This window comes from Hordeum vulgare, chromosome 1H (assembly GCF_904849725.1).
Source record: "Hordeum vulgare subsp. vulgare chromosome 1H, MorexV3_pseudomolecules_assembly, whole genome shotgun sequence".
Lineage (NCBI taxonomy): Eukaryota > Viridiplantae > Streptophyta > Magnoliopsida > Poales > Poaceae > Hordeum > Hordeum vulgare.
Window position 1 is genome coordinate 476656777 of NC_058518.1, and position 12584 is coordinate 476669360.

Consider the following 12584-nt stretch of genomic DNA (forward strand, 5'->3'; position numbering starts at 1 on the left):
TTGGGATGCAATAATGTGTTGGTTGAATCTGACTACTTACAAGGTGTAGAAATGATCAATCAAGAGGAGTATCTTGGCCAAGAAGCAGCTGTTATTTTATAGTGTAAAACTCTAGGAGCGGAGCTTCATAAGTTTGAGGCGATACACTATTTTAGAAAAGCAAATAGTGTAACAGATTGTTTAGCTAAATACTCCCTGAGTAATAGATCCTCTCACGTATGGGATAGCTCAATTCCGGATTTTATTTCCCCCTTTTTTTACATGACCTTACCATTATCTGATAAACAAAGTCCATATTCCGTCAGAAAAAAATAAAAACAAAAATCCGTGAGAGGCGGCCGGCCGGGGCCGTAGGCGCGAGTCTGTTGGGTCAACGTCAATCGGTAGCCAGCGTCAGACTTGGCCAAGCACTGGCACATGGAGTACCATACGGCCACAACCATTACCTCGCGCGGCGAACCGTACAAGGCGTAAAACGAAGCCTTTCGGCGGTCAGCTCCGTGCAAGCAAGCGTACGTACGTACGCACGCAGCGATCCTTCAAGAAAAAGGTAAAAAAGAAAAGGTGGCCCGGACCGAACCAAGGAGACGCCGCGCCATGCCACTGCCGACCAAGAGCGGCATCCACCACACCACACCGGAGAAAGAAGAAAGAATCCATCCAATCCAACAGGGCCGCACCAAAAACAATTTACTGTGCTCCAGTCCACGCCGAGGTGGTTGGATCCGCTCCCTCCTTCTCTCTCTCTCTCTCTCTCTCTCTCAGCCCGCCCGGCCCACACGGCTCACTCACTGAGAACGCTGACACCGAAAAGATATTTACTCTAGTACTACTGGCCAGGAGCCACCTAGGCGCTGACGTATCGGCTTTCAATTGGCTGGCCTAGCCTTACACACGCACAGGGCCAGCCAGCCAGCGAGACTGTTGGCGACGATGATGATGCGGTGAAAGAAAAAGGAATTCGTTAAGCATCTGCTCCACTGCCACTGTAGTGGTGTAGAACCAAGGAACAATTTACGGCGGGCGGCCGCGTGCGTGCGAGATTCGCACCGTCACGTGCGCCTTTCGGCCCCCTCCTCCTCCTGCCATGCCATGCTAGGCCTGGTTCGGTTGGCCACACACTATTCGTGTCACTTTGTGCGCGCCAGCCACCCAGCGTGCGTTCGTTCGTGCGTGCGTGCCCGCCCTCCAATTATCATAACGTTTTTTTTTTGTTTGTTTGATCGGTCGATTCAGCAGCACAGGCTCCGGCATCATCATCTTGCTAGCCCAAACAGAGACAAGATTGGAAATCACATGCGAGCATGGAGCCTCGAGCTAGCATGGCATGGCAGCAGCTTTGCTCAATCTCATCACTAGCACCTTTGGAGTTTGGAGAATGACCTTTGGAGAATTGCTTTGAAACAAGGAAAGAAAATCAGCAGTGAGCAGTAGTATAGCTTTTAACTTAACAATGCTTGCTAGTGCTACTTGTTGTTGTTGTCTACTCCCTCTTGTTCTAGGCTATGAACCCTGCACTGCGTTACAAGAAATGAAGATGAAAAAGAAAATCTATGCAAGGGCAAAAAGAAAAGAAGGCTATGGAAAAAAGAGAGAAGGAAGGAAAACAAACTCCACCCTAGGATTAGTTTCTAAGGAACTCGAGAGCTGAGAAGCACGGAGAGTGTAGCAAGCAAGCAAGCATACAGGTCTCAGGAAAAAAAAGGTAAATTAAAATCCGGAGAAACAACAACTCCTAGAAAAAAGTTTCGGCTGGGCACTGCCGCTGGCTCTTCTTCTTGCTGAATTATTGCTGCTGGTCTAAGGAAACGATCCTCCTCCTCCTAGGCGGGCCGCGCTAGCTAGCTAGCTAAGCTAGATGAGCTGCCGGTGGTCGGGGCCTATGCGGTTGCGGATGAGGAACTCTTCCGCGCCGCCGCCCAGGTGCGGCGCCGCCGGCCCGTCGAACAGCAGCGGGCTCGGCACGTGGAACCCCAGGCCCTGCCCAAGCTGGTGCTGCTGCGGCTGCTGGTGCAGGAGCTGATGCTGCGTCGGCGGAGCGTCCTTCTGGCGCCGCAGCTCCACCACCTTGCGGTGCGAGTTGGAGTGCTTGGACGGCACGAACGTCGGGCTCGCCGCCGGCCGGTACTCCGGCACCAGCCGCCCGGACTTGTACCGCACCCCGCACGCGTTGCACAGCGTCTTGGGCCCCAGCGGCCCCGTCCTCCACTGCGGCGTCTTGTCGGTCTCGCAGTGCAGGCACCGCCTCCCCTCCGCGGCCGCGGCCTCCGCGGCGGTCATGGCGGGGGCGGCCGGCGCCTCCTTCTTCTTGGACGACTTGGCGGGCTTCTTGTTCGGGAAGAGCGGGAAGGCCGTGCCGGACTCGGACGGCGAGATGACCGCGGACGCCGGGGAGGGCGGCGAGGCCGGCGCCGGCGGGAGCACGAGCAGGCGGGAGGACCAGTTGCACGGCGCCACGCGGGACCGCTTGCTGCGCGCCTTGCCCGGAACAGCCACCTGCCCCGCCTGAGCCTCCGAGCGCCACAAGGCCACACCGCCGCCGCCACAAGGCTGCACCGGCGCCGCGGCCTTGGGCGCCGTCTGGGAGGACGCCGAGGGGATGCCGGAGATGAGCTGCAGCTTGCGGAGGTCCTCGGTGGGGAAGTTGTCGTCGCCCATGTAGTTGGACAGCCATTCCAGCTCCGCCAACTGGTCGTACTGAAAATCCACACAACACAAATTTTCAGCACCGCGCAATTAACCGGTCAGAAAAGCATATCATGATTCGTTCCGTGTCTGCATTTAGGATGTTGCTATTTCCGGCCGCAGGCTTCATCGGTTACTATTTACGGGAGGCGTCAAGAGTTTCCTTCATTCATTCATTCATTTCATTCATGGGGCGGGTGTTAATGGGGGGAGGCGAACGCATTGACCGTTCCACCAAGCCAAGGAAATTCCTACACGAGTACGACGACGAGAGAAATTTCGAGATGTTCGTTTCCGCATAGTAATAATTCGACGAATCCGTGCAAAGATTGAACCAAGGAAGGAACAACGCGTGAATTAATAATGGACATGGAAAGAGGTATGAATGAATTACCGGCTCGCAGAGGCCGCCGGAGAAGTCGCCGTCGGCGAGGCCGCCGGAGAGGGAGTTGCTGCAGCTGTCGACGGCGGTGACGGTGGAGGAGTCGGCCGACGCGTTGCCGGCGCCGCCGGCGCTGCAGTCGGCCCCGTCGGCGAACCCCGCCGCCTCGTCCTCCTCCTCCCCGTCGTCGTCGCAGGGCAGGTCGAGGAGGTCGTCGACGAGGAACACGTCGCCGGCGGCGGCGGCCTCCTTCTTGACCTCCCGCAGGCCGCCGCCCGCGCACTCGGCCGCCGCCACCTCCATCAAAATCCCTCCGCGCAAGGGAAAACAAAAAAAAAACGAAGATCCCCGGACGAATTCTACGGATTTCCTTCCGGCCGTCGGCCCCGGGATTGTTTTCCAGAGGGAGGGGGGCGGAAAAGACGCGAGGCGGAGAGAGAGAGTAGGGTTTAATCGGGACGGGAGGCGTTGGAGAGTGGGGCAGGAGAGGTCAAGCTCGGCTGAACGATTCTTTAGGAGTAAATAAAGCCAAAGCCACAGCCACAGCCACTCTCTCCTCCACTGCTGCCCTCGCCTGGCCCCGCCGGCCCGGCCTCTCTTAAAAGCCTGTTAAATCGGGGTCGCCTCGCATTCACGGCGGTAAAAAACGAACCAAGGAAACAAAATCCCCGGTTTATTATTTATTATTTTATTTATTTATGGTCGGGGAGAAGACGACAACTGTGGGTTTGCGTATTTGCATGACAGACAGCAACACCATGCAGGCAGCATGTGCTCGTCGCCCTCGCTCGCTCCACCATGTATGGCAAGGTCCAATTGATTGGATTGTTTTTGGTGAGTTGTAGTGTCATAGTGTGATGAGTCTCGGGTTTTATGAGCGTTTTTATTTTGATTGATTTTTTTTATTATATGGCAAAAAGAAACTTTGGTAACAAGCATTGAATCACTTCTTTAATTGATTCAAATATCTACATAGGGGGTTTCTTTGCGATTAATGCTGCCACGTTTTGTTTTTTTTCTGCAAAATCATCGTGCAAAAACCGTCCGGTCGGGGCATCGGCGGAGGGGGGAACATCTCACGATTAGGGATTATTATGTCGTATACTCCTATATGTCAAATACAAACCCCACGTGAAAACACGTCAAGATAGTCGGAGTATATATGCATGGACCGTTCAACTGTGTAGCACAGTCGGCTATACAACCCGAATTACATGAGATAGAATGTTACGAACATATTCCTCGCCGCCCACCCCCTCCTGCAATTGTCGTCGTCCACTCGCCCGTCTTCGCCCTCTATATCTATCTCTTACCTATCTTCAGAGGCGGAGACAGTCCCAAGCAGCTCGTGATGTTGCCTCGGGTATGGTCAAATCCTATCGTCGCACGTTTTTTTATCTCAACGTGCTTTGCATGTCATTTTACCCTCTTCCCCTATCTCTACTTTTACCATCTCATATTGTGCTCCTCCTCATATGGCGCCCACTTCCTTGCATTGTCGGACAAATCAAAGCATCGTTACGTCTTGATCATCTGTTTCGCGTAACTTAGTGTGCTCGTATGCAGCCCCGTTCAAGCCCGTCGCCATGTGTCATCCCTAGTCCTCCCCATCAACTTTGTATGCCTCCCTTTCCCATCTTCCATTTTTGTCGGTCTTCCTTCCTCCGGTTCTCATTTCCCCGCCCATCTTCCCTGGCATCACCGCGCACCGAACCGTCCGCTCATACTCGTTCGACGTGTTCGTTCCGTTTAACGTAATAATGAACATTCGACATCCATACTCTTGGAATTTTTATCATCTACTATAGCTCTTTATCATTTTTCAGGTAAAAAATCGCCAATAGCTCCTAAACCTATCTGGCCCTCTTTTTGCTGGATCACTCCTGGTGGACCCCACCAACCCCACTGAGTCATGCAACACATTGTCCACGCAGCACTAGCAATCAGTGCTTTGCCGTTGAAAAGCTTTGAGAGCCTCACGTCGTTGGCACCACCACTACGGACCGCTCCAAAGCTAAAAACCGACGCCCAGGATCTTGCCCACGTTGCGCCTCCGTGGAAGCCGCGCACGTCACGCTCCCCGTCTCGTGCCACCACGTACGCACCACGTGGGCCGCCCCGCCGCTAACAGCTCCGACGCCGTTAGATCGGTGCGACCCAGCGCGTGGCCTCCATTGGAGCAAGCCGCTGGGCTTGAGGTTGAGGCAAGCGGGCCCGGGCCCCTGCAGGGTCGTTGATCCCGAGGTGGATTGGCCTCGGGAGGCGTGACCAGTGCTAGCGTCGGTTTTGTTTACTTGGCAGTTTTTTTTTTCCTGCCTTTCCAGATTATTATTTTCTGACGCCGTGAAGGACGAGGCACCGGCGTGTTAAAGCACGATCTTAACCTAATCGCACGCCTGTTGGTTGAATCATTAGCGCACCGTAGGTAACCGTGAGCTAATGAAAACTAGTAGTAGCAGCAGAATTCCAAGTTAACCTCTAATACTTTAATTTTTCGTATGATGAGGTGAATAGGGTAAGAGCCTCTTTGGTTCCAAATAAGTCATCAACTTATAAGTTGAAAAGTGTAAAAAATGACTTATTTTGTCAAACAGACCCAACTTATAAGTCATCCCAGCTTATAAGTCATAAGTTGCTCCACCCCAACTTAAAATTTATTAGTCATCCACTTTTGCGTGGGTCCCACCACCTTTTCGGATGGGAAGGTGTGGTCACGTGATTTATAAGTCAGATGACTACCAAACAGGCGTGACTTTTAAGTCACTGGTTTTAAGTCACCTGACTTAAAAGTCACCTAACTTATTGAAATCAAACAGGCCCTAAGGATGCCCGTGTTTTACTTTACTAGTATAAGTACTACCTCCGACACGGTTTAAAATGCACAGTTAAATTTGCATACATTTTCATAATAGACAAGGTTTAAGACGCATTGCAATTACTTTTAACTTCTAATTAGTACTCCGTTGAACTATTTTTATATGCATGCGTAGTGTGAATGCTATTTTTAACTCATTTCACACCCAACCAATAACCACCTAGGTTATATAAAATTTTCATGCACGCCTTCTAAACCGTGCCGGAGGGAGGAGAAAATTAACGTGACTTGTAACGGGAGTGCTTAATTTTTAAGACAATGTAAACATGAGTGTATTGAGCGTCCCCTCGCAAAAAATGAGTGTATTGAGCGTCTGGGGCTGTATTGTGTTTTCAAAAAGATATTCCTTCGCCTTTTTAGGGGTCTTATCTTTATATTAACTCTAATACTTCCTCCACTCATTTTTCTAAGTCGCCGAAAAAACTTACCGACAACTCCTAAAAAATGGGTAATGGACAACAATACCCCTTCAATGGGTAATGGGTAATAGGGTGAGACGTTTCCGCCAACACACATTGTAATCAGAGCCTTCCTATTTCCCATCTAGCCTCCCTCGATTCCAACTGTCTCCGAGCCGACACGACTTTAGTATGAATCACTCGCCAGTGCTCTCCGAGCCGACCCGACTTTATTAAGGAATTGTTGGGACTCAGGTCCATCTCTTACTGTATGGTACCACCCGCACTTCAACACTCGTATAACATTGTGATGTACTAGTGTACGTATACCCATGATCAACGCCCCGAGGGGATCATGGCCCAGTACTCTAGCATAGCAACACGAACAAGGGTGTTGGGCCAACTGATGGAACACCAACATAACTAAACTAGGCATGCTAGGATAATATGTAAAGCTTCTGTACTTGGTGACAGATGTAGGATATGCATCAGAATAGTATCTACCGAACAACAGCGGTGACAATACCTAATGCATAAATGTAGAGAGAAAGAATAGGCGATATCAGAATGATCAAGGGGGTTTTCTTCCCGGGTTGCTCTCGATACGAAAAGGAATATCCAAAAGTAGCCGATCACCACATCATCAACGGTCTGAGAGTCTACCAGAAAAGAGGTAACGCGGGAAATAAATAAACAATGAAGCAAACAAAATGCAACACACATGCAAGTCATGGAAATAGGTGTTGGTGATATGCTCTAATGCATTATCTAATGCATTACTAAGCATTTTTAGTTGAAGCCCGAAAATATTTGGAATATTTTCCGAGCTCCAAATATTATTTCAGTATTTATGTGGACCCAAATGTTCAAGGTTTATTATTCTAGAGGGGTGTGATGGTTATGTGGATGGCATAATCAGATTTTTATAATTTTCAAATAATTTTTCATATATAAATTATTTTCATTTGAGTTATAAATTATTTTACATGATTTTCCAATTTTTTAACAATATTTTGGAATTTTTGGAATTAATTTCATTCACAACTCATATAATGGAAAATGCTAAATGCACCCACAGAAGTGCACCCAACAATGGCTTTAGAGGCTCGCAGTGGGGCCGAGTCAACTGCCTAGTCGGTAGTTGACTTGTCAACTTGACCAGTGGGTCCCAGCAGTTAATAACTCAGTTGTTTAACATGGTTTCATTTAAACTAATTATGCTAATTAGTGCAGTGGGGCCCAATAGTCAGTGGCACTTGGATTAACCTAATGCTATAGTACATGTCCGGCGAGTTAGTGTCTAATGGTGGGGTTAATTAGTGACTAATGACAGACTGACAAGTGGGGGCCCGCCTGGCAGCGCCCCACCAGCGTTTAAACGTGATGGCGCATCGACGGCGGCCAAAACAACGATTGCCAGGCACGGGTCTCGCCGGAAATACGTTAGGGTCGTCCATTTGACGCACGACTAGTCAAGATAGAATGCGGGTTTGACGCTGCACCGAATGGTAGTAGCGGTAGAAGGAGGGGAGGTCGGGGACAAGTACTGCAACCACGGTGTAGCACCCCAAAATTTTAAGCATTTTTTTATTAAGTAGATTTTGTCTTGAAATAAAATTTTGATTTGTAATAGGACTTTTTATAATTCACATCGTTTATGTTTTCTGCTTTCTAAAATTCCTTCCTCCATATAGAATTTTTTGTAAAATATTGTGGGATTCGGAAGTTTTCTTAAATCATTTCATTTATATTTTATTAATAGTAGAAAATATTTTCATAATAAAATTTGCCCAAAATAATTCTTTTAATAGTATTTTCAATATCCGAAATGCTTCTGTTGCACTGCGAACCTTTTACATAATTCTTTAAAATTTCCACAATAACTATGAGGGGTCATGCGGTGTCTATAGATCACTTTTATGCAAAAAAAAATCCCAATTTGGTCTTTTGAAAATTTTGAGCAAAATATTCTCTTTTCAGTTTTGCCCCATTCCAATGTTATAACTGCAACTTCAATTTTTCTTTGTCGAAAAAATTCTGAAATTAATCCACGTTATAGTCCTTCCCAAGAAACCCTGAAGTCCAGGAGATTAGCTTCAATTACCTCTTTTTAATTCACCAAATAATTCCCTCAAAATCTGTTCGAGAACTAAAATTCTTCCAAACATGCCCTAGCAAGTTTCCTCTTTTCACAAAACAACTTCATCACCATCCCTACCATCCAAGGATACACCATCCTGCCAAGTTACTCATCCAACAAAATTCCCTAGGCCACCCTAGCATTCCATAAAGCACCTCATGTGCATGGACAAACTTTGCACCTTTCTAACTTGCACGGGGGACTTGCTCTCCTGGCCAAACCAACATGTCCATCATCCTTGCCATCCTTGTCAGTGTCGCTCTACCAAAAATAAGCTCATTTGGAGCACACTAGGATGCCCTGGCATTCTGCCGAACACACTAGGTGCGTGCCCAGAGCACCCAGATTGCAGGCGTCGGCATCGCCTCGCGTGGCCTCCCTGCTAGAGAAGCTGCAGAAGCAGGATGCGACGATGCGTGAGGAGCTGCATGACAAGGAGTTCAAGCTGCCCTACCAGAACCCCTCGCCATGCACCGACGAGAGGGCGGGCTGCGTCGAGTGCTCTACCGGAGCAACACCCAGGATCCGGTCAAGTGTGCCGAGGCGGTCAAGAGGTTCGAGGCGTGCATCCGCATGGTGAGGCGGAGTGGCACCGTGGGGGCTGCTCAGTGAGTCGGTGCGAGTGAGCGAGGTGTCGTACACACGATTTTGGTTTGTCGGGATGATTGAATAACCTGAATGGATTTTCGGTGAGACATGAAACACCATCAGCTGTAGATTAAAATTCTGGTAAGGGATTGCACCGGTGCTGGCAAGAGGCCATGAGTGTCCTTGATGAATTTAGGGCCTGGTTCCATGTTTACTTACATACGAGTAGTAGAAAATGAAACATGAATTTGCATGGTTCGAATGAATGTTTCCCGACGAGCATATTTAGGTCAAATGGCTGCTTTTCCTTGCAAAGTCGTGGCATGTTTAGGTAAAATAACCGTGCTCGTTTGTTTGGGATAAGTTTGAATAACCATTATAGGTTGATTTAGCTTCAGATGCACCTGCTGCTGCTGCTGCTTTGCTGGTTATTGCCAAAATCCATGTCCGATTGGTTCATAAAAAAAATGTGCAACCTTATATACGTAGGTGTTATTTTATAGGCATAAATATTTCTGTTGAGATACAACAACACTGGGGTACATTACAGGAATGTTGTACATAACACACCCCAAGGGCCAGCAGGCAGCAGCAAATCAGATCAAGATCAGACCGTCTTGGCCTAGGATGTCGATTCAGAGATGCTCGACTCGACACCTTACACCACAGGCCCAGATGGCGACCGCGGCACAGTTAAGTCGTAGAAGCAATAACAGCCATTCCACTAGCAGAGCAACAATAAGGAGCGCAGAGTGCTGGAAAGTTTCTCAGACAAGTTATAGCCAGCACTGCCGCTTTATCCAAGCAGATAAAGCCACAAGTTGAAAAAGTATCTTGAACAAGTTAAAAGGCCAGTGTCTTCTCATCAGTTAACCAAACAAATAAAAAACAGAGGTTAAATCTGTCAGGTGCCCACAGAGGACACATGTCACTGTCGGCGCAAGCAACTAAATTCTGTAATACATTCTTAAAGGGGCTAAGCCTGTTAATAAAGACTCGAAAGGGGCTAATTATGCAAAAATATATATATATCAACCATCCTAGCCGATGCAAAGCAGCAATCAGCAAGATACTCCTATTGCAAGGGAACTGTAGCAAGATACACATCACTATTTGGCTGAAAACAACCTTCGAAGCAGAACTTACAATCATCACTCACAGAACCAGGTGTAAAGACACTTGGCATCAGACCTCAGTAAGGCCAAAAAAATATAAGAGCAATGGCTTCAGTGAATAGAAGATGTACTCGAAAGTTATGCTGGAACCACTAGCAGAGTAAACAGAGTCCAAAGTAAGATCTGCTATAATTATTCTTCTAAGAAAATGCAGTCCAGAGAATTAAGGTGATTCAGCAACCACGCCCTCATCCCACCGTCCTTAAACCCACCTGAAAAGTTTATGGACAGAGTGAGATAAACAGCTGGGCAAGTGACAATAAGTATGACCCAGAAAGCCCCATGCATGATCTTTGCAACCATGGTGAAAACACATTTAACAAGCCAAGCTTCTGCATTTATTTCATAGGCATCGACAACAATCTCACATTCTCACTCATTTATGGCCACACATCTCAATTGCATTCTCATTCTAACCAAGATAAGATGTCATAGCACGGATGCTTAACAGGCTTGGCTCAGATTGTGTCTACACTCTGACATATCACACAGAGTTTACAAAGAGATGTAGCTCACTATTCACAACTCAATCGCACAGGAAGGAGAATTCACTTTAACCCAACCCCAATAAGAGAAGTAAAATACGGGATATTATATTGAACGTCACAGTCACCTGCCTTAAGCATGTGACAAAGATTTGCCGGCTAAGATGAAACCTGATATGCGGCACTAGAACCTGAGAATTATAGTTACAAGGTACAGCTCCTTAAAACACTTACCAAACTAAAAAAATAAAAGACACGCTCCTACGATTTGACACGTCACCTCTCTTATAATATAAGTTCACTTCACAATTTTGTATCAGTTATTCTACACAAACAAATCTACAACTCTAGTGTTATCACGAAAATTTAATTCAATCATGCCCAGAGGTTGAAATTGTGCTACAAGGTAAATGCCCAGAGGTTGAAAATTTAATTCAGATTGCCATAACTTGTGATGTACCCAACCAATCTTGGCATACTTCATCTTTTTTGGTATAGTAATAATGAAATTACACACAGTCTAATAAGAATACAGTTTGGAATCTACTAGTACAATCTACCAAGACATCCATTTTTAAAATGTAGACTGGAAATTGCCCACACAACATAGTGAGGACATGTACAATGGTTGATAAGATAGTTTTATTTTAAATTTTGCATGTAATTTAGAGATGATAAAAAAGAGAGTCTACAATGGATCATCTGTTTGCCTTATCTTCTATAATTAGTTATTCCTAAAAATATGATGAGACATATTGTGCTAAGAGATCACCCCTTATCTTCTCTTAAATAAGAGAAGGCAAAGCTTTTTTTTCAAGTTCTCTCTCCTCCACCTTATCATTTATCCTATGTGACACTCCTAAGATAGCACCATTGTACATGCCCTAATAGCTTCTGCTCACCTTTCACGCTTCTTACTTCTTCCCCTTTCCTTGACCGCCGGCCTTCTTCGCCGTAATCGCGCGATGGGGCCTCCGTTTCCGCGTAAAAGCAAACTCCCCGAACTTATGGCCGACCTTCCCTTCGGTGATCCTGCAACGGACGTGGGTCTTGCCGTTGTAGATGAGCGCGGAGGAGCCGACGAACTCCGGCAGGATCGAAGACCTGCGAGACCAGATCTTCCTGCCGTTCAGGCTCTCCCCGCTCTTCTTTATTCTCTGCAGGAAGGCGTCGACGAACGCTCCCTTCCATAGAGGCCTTGAGCTGCACGCAGACAGCAGCTTGGGGGCATACATTGGATTCAATTTTGAGCAACATAATGAGACTGCCTGTGATGACTGTGATGGTAGTTACCTGAAAGCACGAGCCGCTGATCCGAACCCCGAAAGCAGCGGAGACGCGGCGTGCTGGGCCTGACGAGATCCCGCGGTAGAAAGAAGGAACAAACCAAATCAGCATCGGCACAAGAACAACCGGCGGTAAGGATAGGAAGATTTGCATTTGCACCTGAGAGATGGCGGCGGCGGCGGCGGCGGCGGGGAGAGCGTGGCCGGACCTGGCGAAGCTGGACCTGGAGGCGATGAGAGAAGCAATGGACGACATGGCTGCTCTCAGCCGCAGGAGCGGGTGGCGGCGGCTACGAGAGACGGCGGAGGAAACCTAGTGGGCGGCGCCACTTCCACTGGGGTCTGGTTTGGTTTGGTTTGGTTCGGCCCAAATGCACGCGCCTTCTGTTTTTGGGCTGTTTTCGACAGGACCCATTTACTTCGACTGTTTCGCTCGTTCCTTCGTTCGCCGACTGTTTCCTTCATTTGTTCGACAGTTTCGTTCGCTTGTTCGTTCAACGTTTACTTGAACATGGTTTTTTAAAACGAAATGGCCCTGAAATGTCAGTAGTGAAGCATTCTATTCCCTGA

At 47.8% G+C, this 12584-nt stretch overlaps 2 protein-coding genes across 2 annotated transcripts; both read right to left on the minus strand.

Annotated features, from left to right (window-relative positions):
• Positions 1-1397: 1397 nt before the first annotated feature.
• On the minus strand, positions 1398-3625 carry LOC123446924 (GATA transcription factor 12-like). The gene is made up of 2 exons (XM_045123474.1): positions 3080-3625; positions 1398-2697 (listed from the first exon to the last, which is right to left on the minus strand). The coding sequence occupies exons 1-2, from the start codon at positions 3368-3370 to the stop codon at positions 1855-1857; spliced, it is 1134 nt and encodes a 377-aa protein (XP_044979409.1). The 5' UTR covers positions 3371-3625; the 3' UTR covers positions 1398-1854.
• A 6472-nt stretch (positions 3626-10097) lies between these two features.
• On the minus strand, positions 10098-12366 carry LOC123446935 (ribosomal protein S19, mitochondrial-like). The gene is made up of 4 exons (XM_045123484.1): positions 12175-12366; positions 12022-12080; positions 11631-11931; positions 10098-10455 (listed from the first exon to the last, which is right to left on the minus strand). The coding sequence occupies exons 1-3, from the start codon at positions 12268-12270 to the stop codon at positions 11643-11645; spliced, it is 444 nt and encodes a 147-aa protein (XP_044979419.1). The 5' UTR covers positions 12271-12366; the 3' UTR covers positions 10098-10455; positions 11631-11642.
• Between the last annotated feature and the right edge of the window lie 218 nt (positions 12367-12584).